At 33.7% G+C, this 26,541-nt stretch overlaps 1 protein-coding gene across 3 annotated transcripts in view; it reads left to right on the forward strand.

Annotated features, from left to right (window-relative positions):
- Ctnna2 (catenin alpha 2) overlaps window positions 1–26,541 on the forward strand; it is a 1,046,977-nt gene that overhangs the window by 1,000,276 nt on the left and 20,160 nt on the right. For 2 of the 3 annotated variants that reach the window (XM_063229641.1, XM_063229644.1), the window contains 3 exons: window positions 3,239–3,344; window positions 7,082–7,216; window positions 18,117–18,260. In XM_063229641.1, the coding sequence (XP_063085711.1) occupies window positions 3,239–3,344; window positions 7,082–7,216; window positions 18,117–18,260 (385 nt within the window). The remainder of the gene's footprint in view (window positions 1–3,238; window positions 3,345–7,081; window positions 7,217–18,116; window positions 18,261–26,541) is intronic. The other variant, XM_063229642.1, reaches the window with a different exon arrangement.

Below are 26,541 nucleotides of genomic sequence, written 5' to 3' on the forward strand. Positions count from 1 at the left end.
TCTAGGGATGGAAAGGATTGTATAAACAGAATGAAGAAATGTGGTGTGAGACAGTTCTTTGATTCAATGATAGCAGTTACATGAAGATGCATGTGTCATTAGGTTGGTAACATACACAAGTGCTGAGTAGCTGGAGAAGTGTAAATAATCTCATTGAAGTTTACCAACATCAATTTCCTAGCTATAGCATTTACCAGACATAGCTATATAGCCAAAGAGGAGGTAAGCTTTGGAGAGGACAGATGAAGGGTGCATCTCTATTATAACAAACAGGTGCCACTTCTTTGGTTTTTCTTCCTGCTTTAAAAAATAGTTTACTATTCAAGTCAGGATTAAATTAATTTATCATAGCTATTTCTGACTTTAGTGATATAAGGCCACTTAAATTACTTTAAAAAGTTTTCTTTTCCTTCTCATATTTTCCAAAAATTTAAATAGCATGAAATTACCTCCTCCTAATAGATTTGGTTAAGTCTCCTAAGAACTCATAACTGAGTTATTTACTTATATTTGATGAACTCTCTCTGACAGCATTATTGCTTTCTTTCATGTGAATCATACTACTTAGATTCTTTAACTTTTCTTTTCTCATCAAGCTTGGTAAATTATACTTTCCTAGAAACGTATTTCGTTCAGGTTCTCATTTATTTACATACGTTTGAGGTAAATAGCTTTATGATATTTTAATTTTCAATTTTCTAAGTTCATTTCACTCTTCTCTTTTTACTTTTGGATATTTGTTCTCTTGTATTTTCTCTGATAGCAATCTAAGTATGTTTTCTAATCAATATTTACCTTCATATATTACCTTTGTGGAGTCAGTTGCAGGCTTTATTGTTTTTAACACTACCTGCCTTCTCACACCTTAATTTCTCCTTGTAATTTTATTTCTTCCTATTTCTTTCTCAATAGAGTGTTTTCATTATTTCTTTTTTACTGGTGTAGATCTGTTTGTTTTACTCTGAGCATATTACTTTAGTGATTCTTATAAGAGGCAGATATACTTGGCAAAAAGTGAACTAGGTTGTGGTTCAGCATACATCCTTGGGCCATGTCACTTCTTTGGTTACAGTTCTCAACTAGAAAATTAGGAGACATCTGCTTGAAGAACTTTCATTTATGATCACAACACTAAGACATTGACTCTAGTCTCCATTGTAAACTTTAAAGTCTCAATTCCTTTTTCCACAGCAATATAATAGTGAGTGTGTGTACTGTACTGTCCAGGGGACTCAGAAAGATGTGACTGTTTGCACTCTTTGACTACGAGACTGAGTCTTAGGTCTGTAGAGACCTAGTTGACTAACTTAGCACATTTTGGAAGACGAAATCAATCATTGAAAGTTACGTAAAATTCACAAAGAAGCATTTTCTTAGATTCTTTGAAATTTTTGAACCATACGAATGTAAATTTCCTTAGCAATGAAAAGGCAAACAGAGTTCACTCTTAATCACTAAGTTATGACAAAGGCAAAAAGTAGCAAAAGTTGTGTCAGTAAAACAGAAGAGATTTCTAAGGTCTGAACATTATAGAGAAGTAGTAATGAGAACATTATTTAACACTCACACATTCTACATCTAAAATTGCCTTTAAAAAAAAAGAATAAAAACATAAAACACTGAGCCTGGTAGCACAACCCTGTTGTCTCTGTACCCCAGGAGGCTGAGTCATGAAGATTTCAAGTTCAAACCCAGTTGGGGACTTAGTAAGATTCTGCCTAAAATGAAAACAGAAAAAATTAAAAACCACTGGAGATGAAGCTCAGTGTGAAGGCCCAGAGTTTCAACCCCAAGGCCTAACAGGGAGGAGGAGGAGCTGAAAGAGGAAGAAGAGGAAGAGAATTATTCTCAGATAATAAAAATACAGTATATGTATTAATGAATTGGAGCCAGATTATAATAGAATCTTCAACTCATTCATTTACATATGAAATCTCTATTCATATATTAAAATATTTTGGGGAATTTCAAATCAAGACAGCATATTTTACTTTTAGCTGGTAATGTAGAAAAATACCTCAGAACAAGAATTAGAAAACAAACTGGACTAGATGTTCTATATAAATATAGAACATACTAAAGTATTTACTGACAGCCATTTTAAGATACCATTTTGAGAAATATTATTATGTAACAATGGTGATCATTTCCTACTTAATATAACTTTAATCAGTATAAAATAAATTGCTTCTGAGTAGTTTTTCTCTACGTCTCTCTACATTTCTAATTATAGGAATATAATCTTGTAACCTTAAAAATGCATTGATTTTTTTAGATGCACATAAGGAAGGAGATCAAGATAAGTAACAATGCTAAAGTATAAGCATAAAGATATTTAATCTCTTCTTTACTTACCTTGCAAGAAAACAGAAAGAAAAATTAGATCACATACAGCATTTTCTTTAAAGCTTTATGATATAGCATGATTTCCATTTCCTTTATAATGAATATTTAAAATTGAGCTGTTTTCCTAATTGAGTAATAAAATATTAAAATTTGCCTAATTAAAAACCTTATATGAAAATATTACAGTGATAATGTAGTTGCATAAAGACATTAATAGTAACAGTATCTTGTATATTGTTTCATAAATCAGTATGACAAGCAAAAAAAAAAAAACAAGAAATTCTAGAATTCTGAAACTCCTGAAATTCTAACCAAATTGTCCCCATTTAGGTACAAGAGAAAATTGTTTCTTGCAGTACTATAATTGATTTACAAATGAAATGAAATAAAGATACTAAGCATGATATAGAACACAATGCATGCATATTGATTTTGGATAGAATTTATCATTTATGACCTACATAAGCTCGGATGAGTTCCATTTTGGGCCTTCTATTGTGTTTTATGGTAGAAACAGTGATGCCTACTTTTACAATTGTTATAAAAACAAAATGATGCAATGTGCACAGCAGCATTAAGTACCTGGTAAGTATCTATATTCTAGGTCATCACTGCTGTCATGAGAAGACTACTCTTCAAAAAGGCAGAAATTAATAAAAGGATAAAAATGTGAATATGTACATCAAAACATGGGAAAATAGTCTCCAAAATAAATGGGAATAAAGCAGACTGTTGACAAAAAAAATCGAGGTGAATTAGAAATCATTTAAAATTTCACAAACAGAGCCAGCATCCAGTCAAAAATAAAGCCAGTCTCAAGACAAAAATGTGGTAAGTGTGTGTGCTTTCTGTCATTAAGTGGATTTTAATTGTGTTGCATATGTGATTTCAGAGGCAAAGGCCCACTAAAAAATACATCTGATGTCATTAATGCTGCCAAGAAGATTGCTGAAGCAGGTTCTAGAATGGACAAATTAGCCCGAGCTGTAGCTGATCAGGTAACATAAGAGGGAAACGGGGAAATGTACTGAGAGGAGGAGGCACTAACTAGCACTTGGGTCGCATAATCAGAGATGCCTGGAAGATGAATTTTCGGCAGTCACTAAAATTTTACAAACTGACCCTTGACTCTGTCAAGACCAGGTTGATGGCAAAACTGAGTCCAGCTTAGGAGAAATTCCTAAGACTATGATCAAGCACTTTGAGAGAGAAGAGAACCAGCTACCTCTGAGATGTCCTTGATGGGGAGTTAAGATATTAATCCAGCTGTTCTCATGCAGAAAGTCAATTACAACGTATGAGGGCATAAACAAAGAGAGCAGAACACTTTTTTAAGTATTATTATTATGGAGGACTTGGCATAATATCTTTTATTTTCAGAGATTTCTACCTAAGACTTTTTGGAGACTTATTTTCCTGGTACTCAGCAAGTTCAATTGGTTTGTCTGTTTATTGCTTTACCTTTTTTCCTAACATTGTCCCTTGTCCCCAAAATTTTAGGTTTTAGACTCTGTGGACTGAATTACAGTAAGAGTAAATAAATGAGCAAGAAAAGCAACCTTTCCTATGGACAGGGAAATGGGTATGCAAAGGTTTAAATGTATAGTGATCAGGGTTTGCTGGTTCATCTAAGAAGCACAATGCAAAAACTGCCATGATTAGAATGTGAGCTGAAATAGGATACCCAGAAGTATGTGGAAATAAAATAGAAGGACAGAGAAGATTTGTGGAATCTGGCAAAGCACAGTGCTTTTAAATGCGGTAGCAAAAACACAATTTTACCTCTTGCTATTTAATATTTTGTAACACATTTAATAATTTATTTGATGTTCTGGCATGAATTGGGGTTATTTGCATTATCAATATCCTACAGATTTCAGTTGTATTTTAATTCGCAAGCATCAGAGATAAGTGAAATTCTCAAACTGTCTTTTGTCTTTTCAGTCCATACTAGGAAACATATTAAAATAATTATCACTCCCCACCTGGAACATTTGAGATTATTTCTACTCTTTTCAATTTATTTGGCTTATATAGAACTTCAAATCCTGTTTTAAAAGTCTTATTGTAATAACTTTTCAATTTTTATAAGGATTTTAGGCAATAGACTTTTTCAGATAACTAATTAGCTATTTAAGCAACAGTCAAGAATAATTTGAGCCACTTCAAATCAAATATAAAGATATAAGTTTCTGAAATAAAAATATTATATAAACTGTTATTTACATGGAACCATTGTAAGGAACATAAATTTTTCACTAGACTCAAATATAGTGTTACCTTCTGGAAACACTGCAGAATAAATGTTTTTGGGGGGCTTTTTTGGTTTTGTCTACTTCATTGATGCCCCTAACCTCCTGAATTTTGAGTCTTTTTATTCCTCATTATAGACTTCTTGTCTCATTTTTTATTATTAATATTTTTCCTCTGAACACCTAATGCTTTCCATATCCAGAGTACCAAATTTGCTTACCCTTAATTCTGGAAAAAACTAAACAGGTGATTCAACAATTAGTATTTATAATAAGCATCAAAAGAGTCTCACTTTAATTGTAATTATGATAGCTAATCTATAAATATTTATTTACATTTTGGAGAAACCATTGGTTGAGATAACTCATTAATATAGCCATAACGTCAGAAGTCCCAGTAATTTGGAGGAGTTAAGAAACAAACGTATGTTCTTATTGATTTTGGAGTAGTATCAACTGCAAGGTTTCAAAGCATATGTTAAGCTTCTTCTATAGAGTTCCTTACATATTACATAAATTTCATATATAAGAAGAAACAATGAATAAGGAACCTATGTAAAAATATGCGAACAAATCAAATTATCAACCAGGAATGAAAACTACATTCCTGTCTGCAAATGCTGAGGAAAAGTGAGATGTATGGAGTGAGCAGAAATGGATGTGTGATTCTAGAGGACTTGTTAGGAAATGCCTTTTCCTTTTTCCCTCCGAGTGAAAATTGTGCAGAATTTGAGTGGCTTTTCCATTATGTAATGAAATTTAATAGCTGAAAGTGTTTCCCAATATGAGTAGATTTCTGAAGTTCAAAGGGTGTAGTTATGAATCTTTTTACATTTTAAGACTTTTATTTCCAGTAATGCAATGTGGAACCAAGTCCCAAACAGTTTTGATGTACAGCAAACACAGCAGTAACACACACACACACACACACACACACACACACACACAACATATCCCTGCATCCTAGTCTTAGTTTGAGAGTAAATGTTAGTGGATTTTAAAGTAAATAGAAAAGGTTTAGACTTTATCATTTTTTTTTCTGGTATTCTTACTGATTTTAACTGTAAAATATCCAGCAATTTTTGTTGTTTTTCTTTGAATAAGGTGTCTCTCAAATTTTGTGCCATGGCACCAAAAATTTTGTTTTGTAAATCATGTAATTTTTAAGTGTTTTTAACACTTTAATTTCAATAATAGAATAGAATAAACACTACTGGTGGGTGGATTGGTTTCATTTAACTTGCATGAAAATACTTTTATGAAGATCTGAGATATGCTTGCAATATAAATTTTATACAGCCTGTTGCATTTTTAATTACTGTTCCATTGCAATGAAATTCTCAATTTGCTGCAAGGTATTTGTATCAAAGGCTTTTCAGCCCTCTGGGGAGGTATCATTTTAAAGTTAATTCCTTCCACTATATGGATCTCTGGAGTAAGATAAATATTACCGTATTAAGTACTTGTAAGAAAGCTAAAAACAGTCTCTGTGGGATTCTTTCCTGATAAATGCAGTTGGTGGAAAAAATACCACAATGCTAAGTGTTATATATAAAAGAAACTCTTTTATTGTTTATTCAATAAATGTTTATGCCAAACTACTAGCTTCGAAGTGCTGATTTAAAAAATCCTTTTCTTGAGCTCAAAGGAAACCTAACTTAAAGTTTTTCCCCCAATATATTTATTCTAAGTAAGATACTTCAATTTTGGCTGCAGGTATTTCTTACAGTATTTCATCAAAGATCTGATGACTGTATGTGATTTACAAGCGGCTGAATTGAGCCAGAACAATTATAGGACCTACAAGCTTCTCAAATTACACATTTGATAGCAATGGAAATCTATATATTTCAGTAACTTGGTAACCATTTTTATTGAAGCCTCCAAATTTTTTTAGGGAGTCTTGTAAATATATCTGAAGTGCTCAGCTAAGCTCTGTGTACTTGGTGGATATCTACCGTTTCAGTCACAAGGAGAATTCAAATTTCCTCACCAGAGTTGACCCCAGTGAACCCACTGAATGGACTTACAAGTAGAAATTTATCCCAACTGGCTTCAAATTTATTGTATCAAATTTTTTTCTCATTCTGATCATGAACAATTTCAGAGTTCCCCATACAGAGGAAATTTATTGCGTTACTAAAATTCTGACAAATCAAAAAATCAAAAAAGTGTGATAGTTTTTTTTTGGTGAATGGAGTATTTCTTAGAAGTGAAAGAAAAATATACATTTTGCCCAATTAACTGATTTGAAACTCTCCCCTGTCCTATGGCGGATAGATTTCCACATAGAGTGATTAACAAAGTATAAATAGCCAGTCTAAACCGCTAACTGTGGGCTGTCTCAGATGTATCCCACAAAAGCTGAGAAAAACCATGTAATTATGGTATATGATACTGACAACTATTCACCCTGAATTTTTTACATCGCAAATGTTAGGTATGGAATTGTATGCACTAAGATCACTTATTTTATCTTGTAGTGTCCTGATTCAGCATGTAAACAGGATTTATTAGCCTACCTGCAACGAATTGCCTTGTATTGCCACCAGCTTAATATCTGCAGCAAGGTGAAGGCAGAAGTACAGAACCTGGGAGGAGAGCTCATTGTGTCAGGGGTAAGCCGGGATCGGGCTTCATAATGGAAAGTCCCCACTGTTGTACTTCCGAGGCTAAGCATTCTTGGCAACAGTACTGTTAAAAAGCACCAAACTACAGTGATTCACAGAAAATTTAAAAAAAAAAATAAATGTTATCACCATTATTCCAGACCTTACAATAACTCACAAAGAGCAATTTGATTTTCCAATTACTCCATGTTTATACTAGCCTTATAAAATCTCCATTCTTCATAAGAAAACTAATTTCATAGTCTTGAAACTCATTGCCAACCTAGGACTATTATAATTATTTGGAAGCTTTTGTGTACTTATTCATTGTGAGTCGACTTCCCTTTGTTAGTCCTAGTAATTTTCATTCTCTGTTCAGGAGCCAGCCTCTCTTATGTGTGAACTGTGTTCACATGTCAGAGATGATGAAAACAATAGGAATCCATTCATCAGGTTCCAATGCATACTAGGTTTTCAGTAACCCTTAAAAATCAGGAGATGTTTGAATTTAATACAGGTTGATGTGCTGTTGCCAAAACCCACATAGTTATTAAAAACTAACAATTATATATTCTTTGCTAAATCACTCCAGTGTGTTTCTTCTCATGAAAATTTAATTATCCCAACCATTTCCATCAGATAATAGAAAAAAGAAGTTCAAAGTAATTTAGAAGAATCATGATTTCTTGGCAAGATTTCCAAATGTATGTGTTGAGGTTCTTCACCTTGGCTTCCTCTCCTCCATCATCCCCTTTTTCTCAACACAGGGTGCCATGTGTTGTAAATTATGTGCAAGTTCAGAAGTGTGGCTCAGCCACCTGAGCTGTTTTCCCAGCGGACCATGATAATATCCCTTGAACTGTGGAATTATCAGGACCATGACATGATCAGTGTCAGAAATGTGAATATCAGACTGGTCATGAATCTCATTTCTTCCTGAAGTTAGTTTTAGAAATTCAGCAGTTTGACCATCTGGTAAAGATACGTTGAAAAGCTGTAATGTCATTCTTGAAACTGAATATTTCAGTTCCTGTATTATCTGGTTTGCAGAAAGCCTGGCTGGGAAAAGAGCTGATCTGGCTTGCATGGAAAAACCATCCTGGAAGGTCGGTTTCATGCAGTCCTACCTTTGACTCAACAAATTGGCTATTTTGTGCTTCTTCCCAAAGCACGGTTACCTCTTTGCATTTCCAAAATGATCCTGCTTCAATATCCTTCAACAACCAACAGCAGTCTGTCTTGCAATGTACCCTTTCTGCCAAGCTGGTAATTACCAATATTCTCTCACCAAGAAATGATTAAAACATTACATCTCCCTTGCTTCCCTTCTTATCTTCGGCTTTGATGGTATAGTTTCCCATACCATTCAGCTTTCATATTCATCTGTATATAGCACCTGTGGAACTGAGTGCTTTTTGTTCAGCTTGCCTTGTGTGCTTTCATTTGTTACTTTCTGAATCTTATTATTTACATGGATGCGCGAAGCATCTTTGTGGGTCTCCGACTTCATGATCTCATCTGGGCAGTATTGGCAGAGCTGCTTTCCATCATCCTTTCAGTATCCATTGTTCGTCACCGCCTTGAGAGCTTCATTTCCATTGTCTTTTCCTCATTTAGATGTAATTCAAACCATACCCGGCTTTTGTCACTTGCACTGTTGGCATTTGCGAAGGTGTTTGAGATTGAGAACACCATCAAGAAGCCTGTTTCCTTCTTTGAGTCTTGGTAGAACAGTTCTTAAATCCTTGCATGGGAGAAGGCTTCTTTTAGGGGAATGTGATATAACTTTATAAAATTTCTGAGTTAAACAAATTATAAAAGTTTGCTATTATATTGCTCAATTATGGGTCTGCTCTTGGCCTGATTTTCTCCAAGCTTGACTGCTATGTGGTGCATACCTGCATCTGTAGTTTGCTGTCTTTGCCACTTCTGCTTCCATCTTACTCTTCATGCTCCCTCACTAATGGCCAATGTGTGGGGGGATCAATATGCATTCTGTGCAAAATAGCCATAAATGACTGCTCCCGAAGTTCTAAAAGAGTCAAGAATGTGAGACCCCATACACAGAAATTTTCAATGATTTTGCCAAGAAAATTTCACCTATGTTTTATTCCCAGTGATTTTGTTGTATGTTGTGCAGAAGTTGCTATATTCTTCAGGAGAAGCCATTTTTGTTACATGGGAAATCAAGAAAAAGAGATATTATAATCATTTTTCCTTGTACAGTATGTGTGTATATTCATGGGATTGAAGACCATGGCTTCTTCTCTAAAATATGTAAAACTCCCCTGGAAAGTTATATTTGTTACAAGTCAAAGTCTCTAACAAAAGAATAGAGATTTGGACAGATCGTTTCCATCATTTGCCAAGAAAAATGATTTGAGCTTTAAAGTGAGGAGCCATGTTTTTAAAGTCTTATGCTGGCATAATGGACTGATGTTAAGCAAAATGCATATTTATATACCATGTCAGCATATTTATGTTTTATGTTATTCTGTGTGTGCAAACTGAGAAATGCCAGCTGTGTTGTCTGCTTTGGGTTTGAGAAATGGGGAAAGAAAATGGAACAGGTGATAGGGAAGAATGGGTTCAAAATATCTCCATGAGTCACAATGGGAAGTTATAAAATAAAGCCATCCAGAATGTTAAGTTGTTCTATACTCATTCATGTTAGAGTTGCAGGAAACACCACTAATTTTCTGGCTGGTAGCTAATGGGTAAGTCATTGGCTTAAAATTTTTGAATAGTGTAAAGATGCCATTCTTATAAATTTCAAGGAAGAGACAGTTAAGTTGATATGGTTGTAAAGGGAGTAATGGAAAATATTCTTAAAACTAATATGAGTCTAGAAAAATTAAAGTAAAAATAAAAGGAAATAGGATTTCAGAAGATTAAATAACCAGTTAACCTATGAGCTGGTTTTGTTTGCTGTGTTTATTTAAATATTGAAGCTAATTTACATGCTTTTTTACAAGAGAAAAGTAGAAGGAAAATGGAAGGAAGGAGGAAAAGAAGAAAGGAAACTAAGGAAGGAGGAAGGGAACAAGGAAGGAGTGAGGAAATAGGTTGGAAGTGAAGATGGAAAAGGGAAGATACAGCAAAGAGAAACAACGGTAGCATGTCAATAATAGTTTAATGTAGGTAAACATAAAATGTGATACTATTATATCGTCATACAGAAAAGCTGGCTTGTTTTTTAGTATGTAAATACTCTTGGATATAAATGGTCTACTGCCATGATACAGAAATTATTAGTGTGTTTAATTGCCATGTTTCCCCCTAATTTTTATTCAGTAGGTTTCAGAGAATTTAATGGATATTTTTAAAGTTAAAAATGAAAATGTGTACATGGATCTGGAGAAATAAATATCAGCCCATGACTTTTGATGATGTTTATCTACTCAGAGATTTATATGTTGTGTACTAGTCTGAACGAGATCAGAAATACTAATGTGGGATTTTATAATCCTGCACATTGCACCTCAAGCCTTCTTGTAAACCTGATAAAGTTCCTTAAAATGTTGTAAAAGTTCAAATATATCAGGTGTGCCATTGTAATAAGGAAGCCAGAAGGAATAGTCTTGATCTGCAGGTCAGAGATGGAAGCATTTGGATTTAACTGACTGCACATAAAAGTAGTGTAAATGTAGCCAATTTTATTATACAAATATTCTTTTTTATGAACGAAATATATTAATGGAGTTTGGAGATGAGGAATATCAGCTGCTAAAGTCTTCAGGCTAAGTAAGTGGAATCTTGACATTTCTGTTAATAAAGGACACAGAGATTTGGTCTAATATGTATTTCTGTTCCTCACTATTTAAGTCTCCTTTGCAAATCTGAATCATTTCCAATTGGATTCTGGACAAAAGTTTCGCAAGCTGAAAAAGTAAAATTCGTGCCATTGATAGGATATGAGTTAACAAACAGAAAACAGGGGAGTAAAGGATCAATTTATGCCTTGATTTTTTTTTTTTTTTTGTCTTTTTCCTTTTTATCATTACCAGGGATCGAACTCATGACCGCCTGCTTGCAAGGCAGGTGCTTATGCCGCTGAGCTAAATCCCCAGCCCCTATGCTTTGATGTTTTATGTGACTTAAAAAATGTGGGCTGTTAATTAAAATCAACATGAATATTCATGGTTATAGATGGACAACATTTCTAAAAGTTCTGGAAACTAATGATTTTTAGGTTAAACCCATCTGACACTGGCACATAATCATATATATGTATGTGTGTATATGAATTACATTTTATTTCAACAATTCTGTGTTCCCTGTACATTGACAATATTTCATGGTAAAATGAAGTAGCCATTGAAACAAGCACTACTTCTAAGTGTACAGGACAGTTCTTTAAGGAACCCATTTTGGGGAGTTTTGTTTTGTTTGTTTGTTTTTTAATGTCTTCTGATTCTGTCTGTAGCCAGTTCTTTATTACCTCCACTGTTCAGAGTGTAGTAATGGAAAACAATCTAAACTTCTGCTATTTCAATTTGGATTTGAAATGCATTTCTGGGCCTCATTTGAACAAAAAGATATGAGTTAAAAAAATTCAGAGCAGTTCCAAAAAATTTTATCCAGACTTTTCCAGAGGGTGAGCTATTAAATATTCAGGTTTAAAAAAACACATTTCCTGATCTAAAGAAGAATCATGATGTCCACATTTTAAGACAGTGAAATAATGCAAATTTCAGATTATAAATCTGGATGGAGGCATAGTGACATAGAAATGAAACAGGTATTTCTCATTTTCAGAAAGACAGCCTTTCTTTCTACATATTTTGTTCCTAAAACAGATTGTTTCAGGATTTAATCTTTCTCCTAACCCCCTACTTCCTAATCCATTATGATACACTGGGCCTGGTGGCACACCTCTGTAATCCCAGCACCGGGAGGGTGAGGCAGGAGGATCACTGTGAGTTCAAGGTCAGTTTGAACTATGTAGTGATACCCTGTCTCAAAAATAAATAAACAATGAGAGTAATACCATAACTACTTAAATTCTGATTTCTGTACCACATTTTCCTTAGTTGTATTTGTATCACTATACAAAGTCATTGATTTTTACACAAACCTTCTAAGGGGGCAGGGGACCCTTATATGGTTTTTTCAATGAAAATTCCCCTCAAGGTTAGAAAAGTGAGTCAGCCAATTTAAAACTATTATTCTTTTGAAGAAGTAGGGAATTACTAAGAATTTTAATGAGTAAAGTAAAATTTCCTTGGGTGCTGTGCATCACAGGAAGCTAGAGTCTGATTTTTCTGTCCCTGGCTATGTCTCCTCTGTCTCTAGATTCAGTGTTGGGCTAACATGGATAGTACACTGACCTACTCTAAGCAGTGCTTCATCAGATGTGTATTCTGTACCGCTGACCCTTAACTTACCAATATAATCAATTCCATTCACTGAAAAGAATGTTATTCACAAACAGAATGCAATCAACGATTGCCCTGCTAAATTATTTTATACATAGTAAAAGACTGTGTTCCAGTGTTCTCACATGAGCCAAGCCAAAGATCTAACTTGGTTCAACTCAGTGGAAAGATTTGATGTCATCGTTTGAACTAGTGACCAAGGAGTCATTTCTATTTTAGCTGGGGATATTAATGCTTGTAAGTGTAGAGAGGTTAGTGGCCTTAAGCAGATTATGTTTACTCTGAAAATATCAATGTTATTACTTGTTATTCAATCAATGAACTTTTATTCCTTTGGGTCTTAGAAGTTTCACAAGATTTGAGAGCCCCTAATTAAAAAAGAAAAGCAAATAATGGACATCTTAACCTAATATCAACCAGTGCCCTAGATTTGTTAATATTCTGGAGATTATTTAGCCATTAATTAACAATAATACTTTGTTTTGACTTGGAAATTGTACTTGTGGGAGGTACTTCAAGGAGGAGAGATAGATAAATATATTTCTGGGTATCTATATGACCCAAACAAATTAATGGAAGAAATACTGGCTTACACAGTGTTTGCATATAGTATATATTTGAGTACTTGTCCATATGTGATCAGTGTCTGATTTTGTTGCAAGTATTTTCATTTTAAATAATTTTAAAATAATTAAAATATTATTTTAAATGTTTAAATATACTTGGGAGAAACATCTTAGGGAAATTTCATTCCCTCAATAAAATCTGTTTTGGATATGTTAAGAGAAAACCCAGCTATACCTGATCCTTAACTGCAGACACATAATTGTGAGAGGCCAAAGAGTTGACTGAATAGTTTTATTTAAAAACAGCTTCAAACTCAGCCTTGATTTCTGGTATTTCTGTACATTACAGTATTTTTCAGCTTTGAACAAGACATGGATTATTTATAATTGATTATGTAATTCTATGGTGATTTCTTTCTTGTTCTTACTGGGCTTGTTCTAAGAATTTCTGACCTATAGGCTGTTAAAGAAAAAAAAAATGAGGCCTGAGGATTTAGCTCAGTGGCTCAAACACTTGCCTGGTAAGCACAAGGTCAAGAGTTCAATCCCGGGTACCAAAAAACAAACAAGCATAACTTAGATATCCTTGGACATATATAGGCATGATGAATCACATGGAAAAGTTCTATGTATAGACATAAATAATTACAGTTTAAAAATTTTAAGATATGAAGAAGTTGATATAACTATTAGGCTTATGGAGACAATGAATATAAAGATTAGCTGATGGTCTTACGATTTTTAAATGCATTTTTTTGTTAGCTAGGATTTTCAAAAATAAGGGACATAAGCAGGTTCTGCAGCAAACTTGACAAGATATTTTCTCAGTTTTGGTAGAATTTTAATACTTTTCTTAAAAAATACAACCTGGAAATCATAGTACATACTTGTACTCTATTCCTACACTCTGAGCAGTTAAGAGAATTGAAAATTCAAACCTAGATTTCAAAATTTAATAGAATCTTATCTCAGAAAATTTTTAAAAAGTGAGTACTGGGCATATAGCTCAATACAGAGGACCTAAATTCAATCCCAACTACTGTCAAAAATAAAAAAATAAAATAAAATAAAACACAAACACCAAAAAATCCATAAGTTGTCAAGATTTATTGTTAAAAGTTCTACCAAGACTTCTTTTAATCTTCTCAGATCATGAAGATTATTATTAAAACCGTTAGTGAAATAAATAAGCCTATCTATAAATGACACAGCATTCACATTGGAGTCAAATAATCCTACTTTCTACTAAGAACTACCAATCAGGACTTCAAAGAGTTGCATTTATTTTTCATTCATATATATATATATATATATATATATATATGTATATATTCAGCTGGTTCATTAAGAATATCATTTCAGTTGGATCCCTACTGTGTAAAAGGCACAATGACCAATGTTAGCTGAGTTGAGGTATTTAAATGTTTTTATTCTCCAGCACCAAATAATTTTTATGAAAAGGAAAATTGTTTTCTGTCCACTGTGTTTTTATTAGGGTGTGTATTCTATGTTTATTTTTTCCCATTTAATCTCTCAGTTCACTAAAATGTTTAGGAATCTCTGCTAGAATAGTGGGGTATCTGTTGATGGTTATCTCTGTGTATTCACTGTTTTCTTGGTTTACTACATTCTAGAAATAAAAATGTGTTAACTTGCTGTGGTCTACATTCTGTCCCTGCAGTTTATGTAGTCAAGCACTTTCTCCAGGCTAATTTAAATGATATATAAAATATGGCTTTGATCACAGCCCTTAAAGGAGAAATATGTGCCACATTATAGTCCATGTATCTTATAAATAGGAAAAGCTTCTGGATGGGCAATGTGAAGCTTTTGTAGTTCAGGTTTCTTTTACTGCTTCAGAATATATCATCTTATTCTATCTTGCACAGTCATTTTCCTTCTAAGCAATAAATATATTTCAAATACTTTATCCTAATCTTTTCTTGAAGGCGAGCTTTCTTAATTTAGACCTTTAATCTTTCTCTCATCATCAGTGTTCTATCTTGCTTTATTACTTTTCTCCACCATCATCTATGCAGATGCCTTGCTGAGAATGAACTTGACTGGAACTCTTGACTAACCATTCTGCCAAATCTCTACAACCTGTCTCTTGACCTCTTTCATCCATTTTCTTTGGCAAATTTATTTGCAATGAAGGGAGAATGTCCTGGAGCATTGTCAGTCAATATCATCTTCTAAGAAACATATAGTCTTTCCAGCTCAAAATCCTGTATGTGAGACAATATCATAAAACAAAATGGAAATATGATCTCTATTTAGGAGCTCTTAATTCAAATCTTCTGCTATTAGTATTTATTGGAATCTCTCTTATTGAGAGATCCTTCTTTACTAGTAACTTTGTGCTCAAGTTACAGGACATCTGCTGGGTCATGTCTTCCAAGATTAATTACTTTGTAAATGCATCTGCAGATTATTCTTTGGGATTTACAAATGGTTCTCTCTCTACTTAATCCTTTGTTCTAAGAAATTCAATTGGTTTTATTACCTCAACCAGAAATTTAAAACCAGCTTTACCTCTTTCTGATCAAAATAAAGTACAACTGTAACTTTAACTACAGAAGCTCTTGACTATCGCAATCTTATAATCCATTCATGTTCTTTCTTGGACTATTCATCTATTAAATATCATGGAAAGGATGCAGTAAAACCTTAGTTGTAGTGAGACATAAGTTTTATAGGCAATGTTAGATAGGTAGATTCTTAGAGGAATTTAGAGATTATCATTTCCTGGCATTGCATCCTGTGTCACAAAAAGTGATCTTGTTTGAACTAATATCATAAATAAAGGCATTATCACAATCAATCATACTAAATTCATCTAAAGGGTCAGCACAGTTTATCGCTATGCATCCTTTTGATGCAGCCTAGTTTTGCATTGAGTTCCTGAAATCATACTCCATTCCCAAATAGTAGGTAATTAATAAGATATACTAAGAGATTACAAGTTCAGTTTTTTCTATTTTAACATTTAAAAATTGCTCAACACAGAAGTATGTCTTCCTTGTGGGCAGTAAAAATTTGAGATGTTTATTGGAAGAATGGACAATTGAATCATTAATTCTAATAATCTTTAATTTTTATAAGACATGAAGAGACTCAAAGAGGTTCATAAATATTAAACTCATACTAAGAAATAATGGTAAATGACTAATGTATTCCCTATAATGGGAAAATCAGGAGGTGCATATTTTCTAAAGCCAAGTGGGGCTATTATATGAAAACAAGGATAAGCCAACTAGTCAATGCTCTAACAGATAAAAGCTGAGAGAAAATGACACTGTACAGGGCCATTGATTGCAAAATTCTTTGAAATATATGCTGTCATATATAGAATCTGAATTTAAACCTAGAATTATAGAATTGTAGAATCTGGACACAAACAGCAAGGGAAATGTATATATATATATATATATATATATATATATATATATATATATGAAATTTCATTGCTTTCCATAATAAATACAGAAGTCAAGCACAGAAAACATTTTCCTCTTACATGCATGATATTATATCTTTTGTATTTAAAGACATTCTTTAAATGTCTTTAACATTTTTTCAAGGACAAGATAGTAGTGATATTGCTAAATTCATAATACATTTGAATTTAGTAGATTCTGTGCAAACTTCTCCTTAACTGCCAAATTTACGTAATTTTAAATTGTGAATATTATAATATGCTTATATTATACTTGGTAAGGTAGGAAGTATAGGATTAGAAATAGAACTATATTGGCTTGAAATTTCCAAATTCGGAATTTTGTTTATCCTCTATAGAAACAGGCTTTGGGTTTTACCCATTTATAAAACCACACTTTGCAAGCTATCATTCTAAATCTTTCCCTTTGTTGAAATATATTCAGTGGAAATTGATGGTTTAACTTTTCACACATTTCACTAGGCAGACCAAGGTCTGGCCTCTGTGAGTGGCTCAGGACCTGCCTGCTCTTCAGTGCCACCCATTATTTTCTTTTGCTGTAGTATCTGCTTGATAGCATTATTTGGTACTGTAAATCTCCATTTAAAAAATACTTTAACTCTCTACATATTCTCACATGTTGTCTGATTTCTCATAAGAACTGGATTCAGACATTAAAACAAACTATGGTTATAGGACAACAGCAAAATTGCTTTTATAAAAAACCCATTTAGTCAGTGAGCATTACTGTGGCCTGTAAACTTGGCTTCTGAGTGGTGAGAATCTAATCATTACAGAACCTTACCATTTGACTTCTCTGATAACTGTCCCATTTAGATATGTAGTAAATTTGACACACACAGAGAAACATAGATTTTCAGTAGAGCTTTATACTGAGAAAAATTTACGGAACAATTCTAGAGGTAGAAATAGGCATTGGTTATTGGCTTATCCTTTAAATTATATATTTCACACAAACCTCCCTGCAAAAAGTGCAAAAAGGAGGAGTACAAACAGTTGCAGTTCTAACAATGAATGCAACCCAATAAAAGAGGTAAGTATCCCCTTAGTGCCATGTACTGACTGGTTGTGCAGAGTCCACAGCCTAATGAAAGTCCTACAGCAGGGCGATGGATCTCCAAGCATGTTATCTGGGATCCCTGCATATTGTCCCAGGCTTTAAGAGCTGCCACCCTTGATTTTTCTCTTGGTAATGTTCAATGCTCTGAAGAGGGGATTCCTTCCCTTTGAACACATAATAATTGACCCTTACAGTGCCTGATATGGCAAAGCGCTTCTTCATCCTCCACCCAGATGATCTAAAGAGGAATCCAAGTGACTGGGCTGCTTAATTTCAAGAAGGCCCACACTTAGCTCTTTAAGTACCAAATTTCATCAAATGCCTCTTTCTCCCAATAAACTACCCAGTCCCTCTTCCAGTTCCCTAATCCCCCAAGTAGGATATGGGTATTTTTTTCTCTTGCTCTCTCTCTCACTCTCTCTTTTCTGTATCTCTCGGAAATCAGACAGGAGTTCAGAGCACTTTCACTACCTTTTATGAGGTAGATTGTGATGTCATAGATGGGGGCAGGGCTAGTCAACTTTCTACCCACCTCCCAACCTGTGCTGAGGGAGCTCCGATCGGGAGTGGAAGCAGTGATTCCTCCATGGTGAGTAACTTCACTTTCTAATCTAATATCTCTCACTGTAATCATTAATTCTGAAACAAGGGGGTGGGGTCACAGGGAAATAAAGATATGCCTATTCAAGCCCGCTTACTCACTATTAACCAACTTTGGGCAAAAGACTTATTTGTATATCTTTCCATAGGCTAGGAATTCCATAGCACTGATAAACACTTCAAAGATGATCTAAACTTCAAAAATAAAAATGGTATTTTCATTCCTTTATTTCTCAGTCTTCCTTCCCACTGGGATTGAAAGTCAGTGTATATGTGGAATGAATCTATTCTGTAATCCCTTTGTGAACTTCTCTAAGATAGTCAAGAGGATGTACTCTTCTTCATTGGGAATTTTTCAGGGTCAGAAAATATCCTTTGTTGTTTGCCCAGAAAATTAGTCAGCACTTCTAAAAATCTGGGTGGCGAAAACTGATACATGAAGATTATCAGCCAACATCCTTTTGGTATAAACCAAAGAAAATTCCTAACGCAATGACAAAATTCATCATTGAAATTTAATTTCTTCAAGTTCAAAGGCACAGCCATTTTAAGGTCTCACAGATATGAAGACTTTTTGCTGTTATTGCATGTCACAGTGCTACTTGATCTGTTTTACACAGTTACTTGGGAGTTAAGAGGTGTGAAAAGCTGCTGTCCTTTGTTCTTATTGGGGTTTTAGTTACTAATTAGTCATGTTATGTGCCTTAATACTTGAAAAGATCAACTGGAATATTTCACTGCTTTACTTATTCTCTCCTGGGTACCTAGTAAATATGCTAAAATATATGGTTTTATATAAAAGGTTAAAGGCATTTCATGGAAGTGGTTAAATTTCTAAGAGCTGTTAATACATCAGTGTGGGTATTTTTAGAAATATTTGATCATCATGATGTGAGGCCCTGCTGCATTTCATGGAATGGCATGAATGCATCTTGGTATGTATCATGGATATTTATGAGAATATCATTAATCACAGTTTTCAAAAAATACATCCTAAGTTAAACAGCCATATATTAAAACTAGTTTGGAGAATTGAGAACAAATTGAGTGGAGTCCTTTCTTGTGAACAGTTTCTCTGTTATGTGTAGATCATGTTGTCCTCGCTCCCAAAATTATGTAAAATTTTGCTAAAAACGCTAGAACGGATATTGATTGACTCTTGAGATTTGGGGCAATGGTGGGTTCTGAAGTTATTTTCCCATCCTAAGCTTTCTAATCTAAGACATTAATTATAATTCTAAAGATGTTTTGTCCTAATTGTATTGCCACTCAAGTGAATAGGAGGATTTGGGTAATAATCCCCAGTTTTATCCTAATATAGCAATGCAAATGACAATGGTGACGTTTTATATGTTGCTTATCCCTGTCAAGTCTCTGATCTACCTTTCATTTAAATGTATTGTGTCACTGAAAGCCAGGTAGAAGCAAACCTTCAGTGCTAGAAAAGTCTGATGTTTTATCATAGCTCAAGTTTTTAATATCTTTTATCAACCCTTCATACAGCTGCCAGGTAAGAAATGTTCATATGTTGCAAACTCTTGGAACACAATCATCTTTAAACTTCGTGAGTTAAGAATGGTTGATTGTGCACTTGTGCCAATTCAGAGAGTCTATCATGGAATGCGTGGTGCATGCACTTATTTATCTCCATGTGCATGTTTCATTTTTAGTGATGTTCAGTGTTTTTATCATTTTGTATGTATTAAGACTATAATTTAAAAATACATACAGATATCATGCTTTATTGGAGACAATGAAGTGTAAGAGAAATTGCATGGAGATCTGAGCACTGGTGTGCTAGATCTGTTATCTTTGTCAAGTTAGGTAATGCAGAGTAAATTATTCATATTTTTGGCCTCCATTTTTCTTACATGTAAAATGATGTTAAGTGATCTGAAGGATATTTGCTAGTTGTACATCCTTATTCTAAAATTTTGTGTTTTGTATTTTTAAAGAAATGGTTTATCTAACAGGCATCATATAGTGACAAGGTATAGTTTTTATACTGGACATATAATTACTCAATCTAGAAAACGACCTCAGTCCAAACTAGTCTATCTTGATGTGATATCTAATTTTATTGGTCATTGACTTATGTGAGCAGCCACATTCTTTTAAATAGATACTGTCATTTGATTAACCTGCTCAAATAATCTACTTACAGAGTTGTTTTTGATTCCACATCTGAAGAGATGGAGGATCTATGATATGTAACTATGTATGGTAGGAAGACTGGCTTGCTTTTAATTCCATATTTTTATGTGTTTTCTACTTAGTGATTTTAAAATGTCCTCATCTACTAGGTAATTATTAGGTCTGATCTTACTGAGGACACCAAAATCCAAAATTACTAATGCATTTTGGGAGTATTTCCATGTGATTTTGGAAAACGTTATGAGTAGGATATTGGTAGCTATTAAATTAATAGATATGAGAGATAAAAGCAAGTATTTCTTAGCCTGGTTACTGAATCTGGGTAATGTGCAAACTCTTGGAAGTCCAGACACATGTCAATTTAGAAACAAATAATGTAAGTACTTAAGTAAGTAAAATATCCTTGCAGTATAGGTGGGCTGGACTACGTTCAAATGATGTTGGGATAAGTTGAGCCCCTCACCAACTTGGAAGAGTGATTTAGATTTATACTGATTTGCATAAAAAGATTGGGGAGATTTTCAGGTCTGCAAGACCACAGAATTGTTAATGGAGCCGAGAATATCTTATGTTTGGACTACCATACATCACAGTCAAAGTCACTGGGTAGAGTTCAGCTCCTAGTCTTTTCCCTTTAATGTTAAAGTATATGTGGTATTTATTTAAAATTGTTGAGGAGGTTACAAGTGAATGAACTGAAGCTGTTATATATAAAGATAAAACCTGGCAGCCACCTTCTCAGTTACACAAAGACCACTTGATCACTCACAGACCCAACTATGGAAGAAAAGAAAGGAAGAATGTGGGAAAGAGGGAAACCAGCTCTAAGACAAGCTGGCTTGCTGATGGAAATATCACTGACAGTTCTTGAAATGTTTGGCGGTGATGGAAACATTCTTAATCCCATGAGGATCTATATAACAAAGATTGCTTTCCAAAGCAAGATGAAGATTTTATGTCTATTAGAAAACAATTGTGTGGCACTCCCTTCTCTCAATTAACCCTGGCGATAAAGTTTGAGGACTGAGTAACACTGCAAATGATTAGGCAAGTGTTTTCTCTGAGACATTTGGGAGGGGCTATGGATTTGATATGATTTACCTAGACTGAGGAAAAAGGACTTTTAAACTCAAAAGCCTCTTTGTTGTTCGTTGATGACTTGTAGTATATACTTTGCATCACTTAGAGTGAACTGTTGTTTCTTTATTTTGTTTTTTAGTCCCTGTCAGACATATTCTTTCCAAGTTTCTACTTAGGTCTTACAGATTGGATTTCCATGCATTGAACTGCTCTGTAACCTACTCTCCCCTCCCTGATTGTAAGCATTTAGTAAATAAATAGTGTAGATTACACAGGGAAATGTCTCTAAATTTTCTAACATGAAATGAAATTAATTTCTAGAATTTATTATTTGAAGTCATTTTCAAAAGCCAAGATTACCTACATGAGAAGAAAGTCATGATCAAAGGCAGTTTTACGAAATGAGGCCTCTCATAGAAGTAATTTTTCAAAATCTGTTTAAACAGAGCTTAAATATAATTCCAGAGGACAAAATCATTAGAGATTATTAAAGAACTGTAAAACCTTTAGTGTTGTATTGCCAAGAGAATTATGTTGAGGGTGGTAATTGTTTCCCTCCCCATGTCCAAGTATCCCTAGAGATCATTTTAGTAATAAAGGTTCAGATTTGTAGTCAACAAATATTGACTGTAAAATAGATATTGTTTACTACCCTATGTACTATGGATGCATAGGTGAAATTACCTTGGAAAATAAAGGAATGAAACAGTAACTGCAATATACTCTAATAATTACTTTGAAAGATGTGCAAAGTGATTTGAGCATTCAAGTAGAAACAGGCAAGGAATCAAGATGTAACTTTCATAGAATAAAATATTCCAGGTAAAGGAGGAGGGCAGATATCCAAGAAGAAAAACAGAATACGGAGTACTTATAGTAATGAATATATATATATATATATATATATATATATATATATATATAATATTTCCAGACTGACTAGATATGAAAATGTCAGAGAGGGATAAAAATACAGAGAATTTGAAATGAGAAAAAAAAAAAGTAGGGGCTAGATATCAAAGAAATGTTTCTGACCAGGCTGGTTTTGCATGAATGACTTTCGAAATGTTCGGGATTGTATGATGGCAAACCCAGAAAATAGTGGGAGCAAAGTATTAAAATGCAGAGCACTGCAGACATCTTGAAGAGGAACTATATGAAGTGGGTTCTTGGTATCTGTACCTACCTCCCCACTCCTCAACAAATACCAGGTGATTCATTTTCACACCTAAGTTTTAGAATCTCTGTGATGCAGTGAAAATGACTCATGTCTCTATGTTCTTGGAAAAGGTTTCAGAAAAAAGTTATTAGAAATAAAAGGTTTTGGAAAAATAGGAGCTAAAGACTACCTTTGAGAAAATTATTTCAGATTGCTTAGGCATGAGAAAAATAACTTCCTAAGAATGATGATTATTAAATGTAAAGAATTTTTAAATGATGCTATTAAATCTTCTCAAAGAAAGAGGTTGACAATAAACTTTCAGATAATGTTTCATCTTTCTTTTGTCAGTCATGCTAAAATAAAAAAAGTTTCTGAATAGAAGATAGATAATTGGAAAAAGGGAGCTGTTTTTCAGAAAGGAAAGAGGCCCAAGAGATGCAAGGGGAGCTAAGGGGAAAGGGATAGGGATGTTTTAAAAAGGAATTAAAATATGCTATGTTTCTTTTTTAATTCCCCAGAAGTAATATAATCATATTTACTGCAAAAATGTACTAATAAAAATTAAAAATTGAGGAAAAAATTAAGATCCAGATAACTTGCTCTATATCTTCCAAGTTGAGAGAGAGAAAACATCCAGGAAAATATTCGTTTCTGCATGTTGTTTTTGTAGAATTATTTAATGACTAAGTGAAATTCAATGAAGGAATATATGTATTGCTATTCTTATAATAACACAAAAATATGTGCTATGGTAATATAGCATGCAACCTATATGTTCTACACAGAAAATTAATTATATAACTATATATAAATCAACAATTACTTAGGAATGCTAAATTTCACTTCTGTTTTTTCATCATGGACAACAGCTGTTATGCTACAGCCATCAATCTGTGTAGAAAGTTATAGATGCATTGAAAGACATTAGAAGAGGGAACAAAAGAAGCATTATATATTTTATTAAAAATAAAAGAATGAGTCCTGTTCTCCAAGAAAGAGGATCTCAGGTTATAGCAACAAGAATCAATTTTAAATTCCAGATCTTTATTCTTATTCTTTACATCCACTTTATCTATTCCATATAGAGAGCACCTTCTGTGCTTTTATTTGAGAATGCATTTGGAAGGCAAGACATGGTGAGGAACCCTATTTTCCTCTGATGAACAACATTGTCTTTTCTGGTTTGAGATAGGGAGTACTTGTCACCTTTTAGAAGCAACTTACCGCTCAGATTCCAGTGCAAATTAGTTTTACTGTATTGAGTGTGTGTGTGTGTGTCTGTGTGTTTTTAGCAGATATTTCTTACCAGTGATCTGTAGTTGTGCTATTGTCCTTACACTGACTGAGGCAAATACAGCCTTAAAGATGTACCAAGCAAAATTATTTGCCTTAGAGTTTATACTTGAACAAAGGTTGAGTAAGGGATAATAACAGCTATAGGGTTTTTGGTTGTTGAAGATCTGAAAAGTAACTTAAGAGAATGTTCTCTTAATGTTAAGATAGTAAGCAAGATATTGTTATTAAATGTGATTTTGGAAACTAACTCTTACCACTTGGATGATATTTGGCTATAGTAACAATCTCTGTGGGCTTTTGCTTTTTGTAAGTAAGTCAGCACAATAATATCTACTTACAGGGACAACTGCAGGGAGCAAATATCAACAGTTATTCTTACATTAAGAATATTTGAATGTTCATATTTCCCATTTTCTTATGCAGTGAACACTTAATAAATTCTTAACACATTAGCATTTTGTTTAGTTACTAAAACGTTCACATTTTATTTTTCATAGTTTTTAACATTTTTATTTCATGAAAACAAATATCAAAATTTCATAACAAAATATGAGAATAACAGTAGTTAATGTACTGTATATCATAATCTTAAAAGTAGTTATTCAGGGTATAAGACAAACCAAAAAACACCCTCTACTACAGTGAAGTAAGAGATACTAGCACAAAGCTTTCTTTTGTAATGAACCAAGACAAACTAATAGTGCAAATTAAAAAGTACAAATGGCCAATAAATACATGAAAAAATATTCAACATTGCTGGCTATTAGAGAAATTCAAAACTACATTAAGATACTGTCTTACCCCAGTATGACTACTATCAAAAAATTGAATAAAACACATTGGCTTGGATATGGGGGGAAAGGCACTCTTGTGCACTGTTGGTGGGAATGTAAACTAGTACAATCAGTACAATGATTCTTTGAAAAACTAGAAATAGAAATTTTGTTTGGCCCAGTTATACCACTTCAAGATATCTTCCCAAAAGAGTGCAAACCATCACATTTTCACTTCTGCCTTCTTTTAGCAGTTATCACTCTGAACAATTCCAATAAATTACTTTGAGCTCTGTCATTGATTCTTTTAATTTTATCTCTACATAAAATCAACAGGTTTTTTTTCAGATGTTAGATTTCAAAATACATTATTCCCTTAATACCTGAAGCCAAAATTCACGAGTATTTTTCCAGTTAACCAAATTCCTAATTTATCTGGATAAATTCTGTTATACTAATAGACTTTCTTATTTTAAGACTGCATATAAACATACTGCTTTTAAAAAACTGGATTTACCAAATTATCAAATTTTAGTAATTTATTCTGAAAACATATTAGGAAGTGACATGGCTGGTCTCATCTGCCCTCCTATCTTAACACTATGATATATCCAATTGTTAAGTAACTACATTGAAATATAACATAATTGCTTTCAATTAAGTGTCCTAAATTTTAAATGCTTTGTAATACCATTAACAATTTGTATGGAGCCTTGTACATATTTTAATCACAGTTAGATTCAACTACGTATGATAAAACATCCAATACAGAGTTATTTCTCTGACACAGGGAATGTGTTTATAAATGTAGTTCAGAAGCAATACAGTGAGCCTTCAAGAACCCACACTTCTAAATTTATGTTCTGCTATTCTTAGTATATGGCTTATATTCCAAAATTGTGGAAGTCAGAACTTGGCAAATCACTTGATCTCTCTGAGCTCCAGTTTCTTTAGCTATAAAATGAGATTTGTACCTACTTCAGTGCATATTATTAAGATTAAAATGCCTTGATGTGCATCAGATGCATAGTACAGTGACTGTAATACAGGGGTACCAGATAAATGGGCATCAATACTTTTTTGTTGTTTCTCCTAAAAGGCTATTCATTGTTTTGATGACACAGGGGCCTTCCTGTTCTCTTTACCACATCTACCCCAATTACCCTGCTGCATGCCAAGTGGCAAACAACCAAACAAGGTCTCTGCCTTCATAGGGATTGCATTTTTTTATCATTAGGAGTTCTGTAGATGTCATTTAGAGAGATGATGATGATGGAAAATAGGCTAGCAGTGGTCAGCAAAAAATTAAATAGAGATTCTCACATTTCAGTCTGTAGAAGGCTCACATGGGTTGCCATTATAAATGGAAATTTCCATACCATTTCCGTAATTCTGAAAGTAAGCTTTCAGAAGGAAGTACTGGTATTTTATTCCTAAACATTCTTGATGCAAATGAATTTATGGACACTATTTGAAAATACTGGTGTAAGGAGAAGAGGGAGGAAAGCTAAAGGCTCAAATAAGAGCTGTCCAGAATATAAAGCCATTTAGAATCCTTCAGAAAACTCTTCGTTTCTTCTATTAGGATTGTTCCGTTCAGGTAGTCTGCATAGCTCTTTTTGAGGGTAATTGCTGTGGATATTCATTCCTGGACATTATGTAACATCTCGGGACTTTCACTGGCTCCCCCACAATGTTAACCAGATGTCATCAAACATTGTACAATGGAATGGGGACCCATGGGCAGTCATGACTTTTTCCCTAGAATATTGGACCATGTGAAACAGAGCCTCTTACCTTTCCCT

The sequence above is a fragment of the Cavia porcellus genome, unplaced genomic scaffold, assembly GCF_034190915.1.
Source record: "Cavia porcellus strain 051 isolate PalLab524CR breed Dunkin Hartley unplaced genomic scaffold, mCavPor4.1 scaffold_18, whole genome shotgun sequence".
Taxonomy (NCBI): domain Eukaryota; kingdom Metazoa; phylum Chordata; class Mammalia; order Rodentia; family Caviidae; genus Cavia; species Cavia porcellus.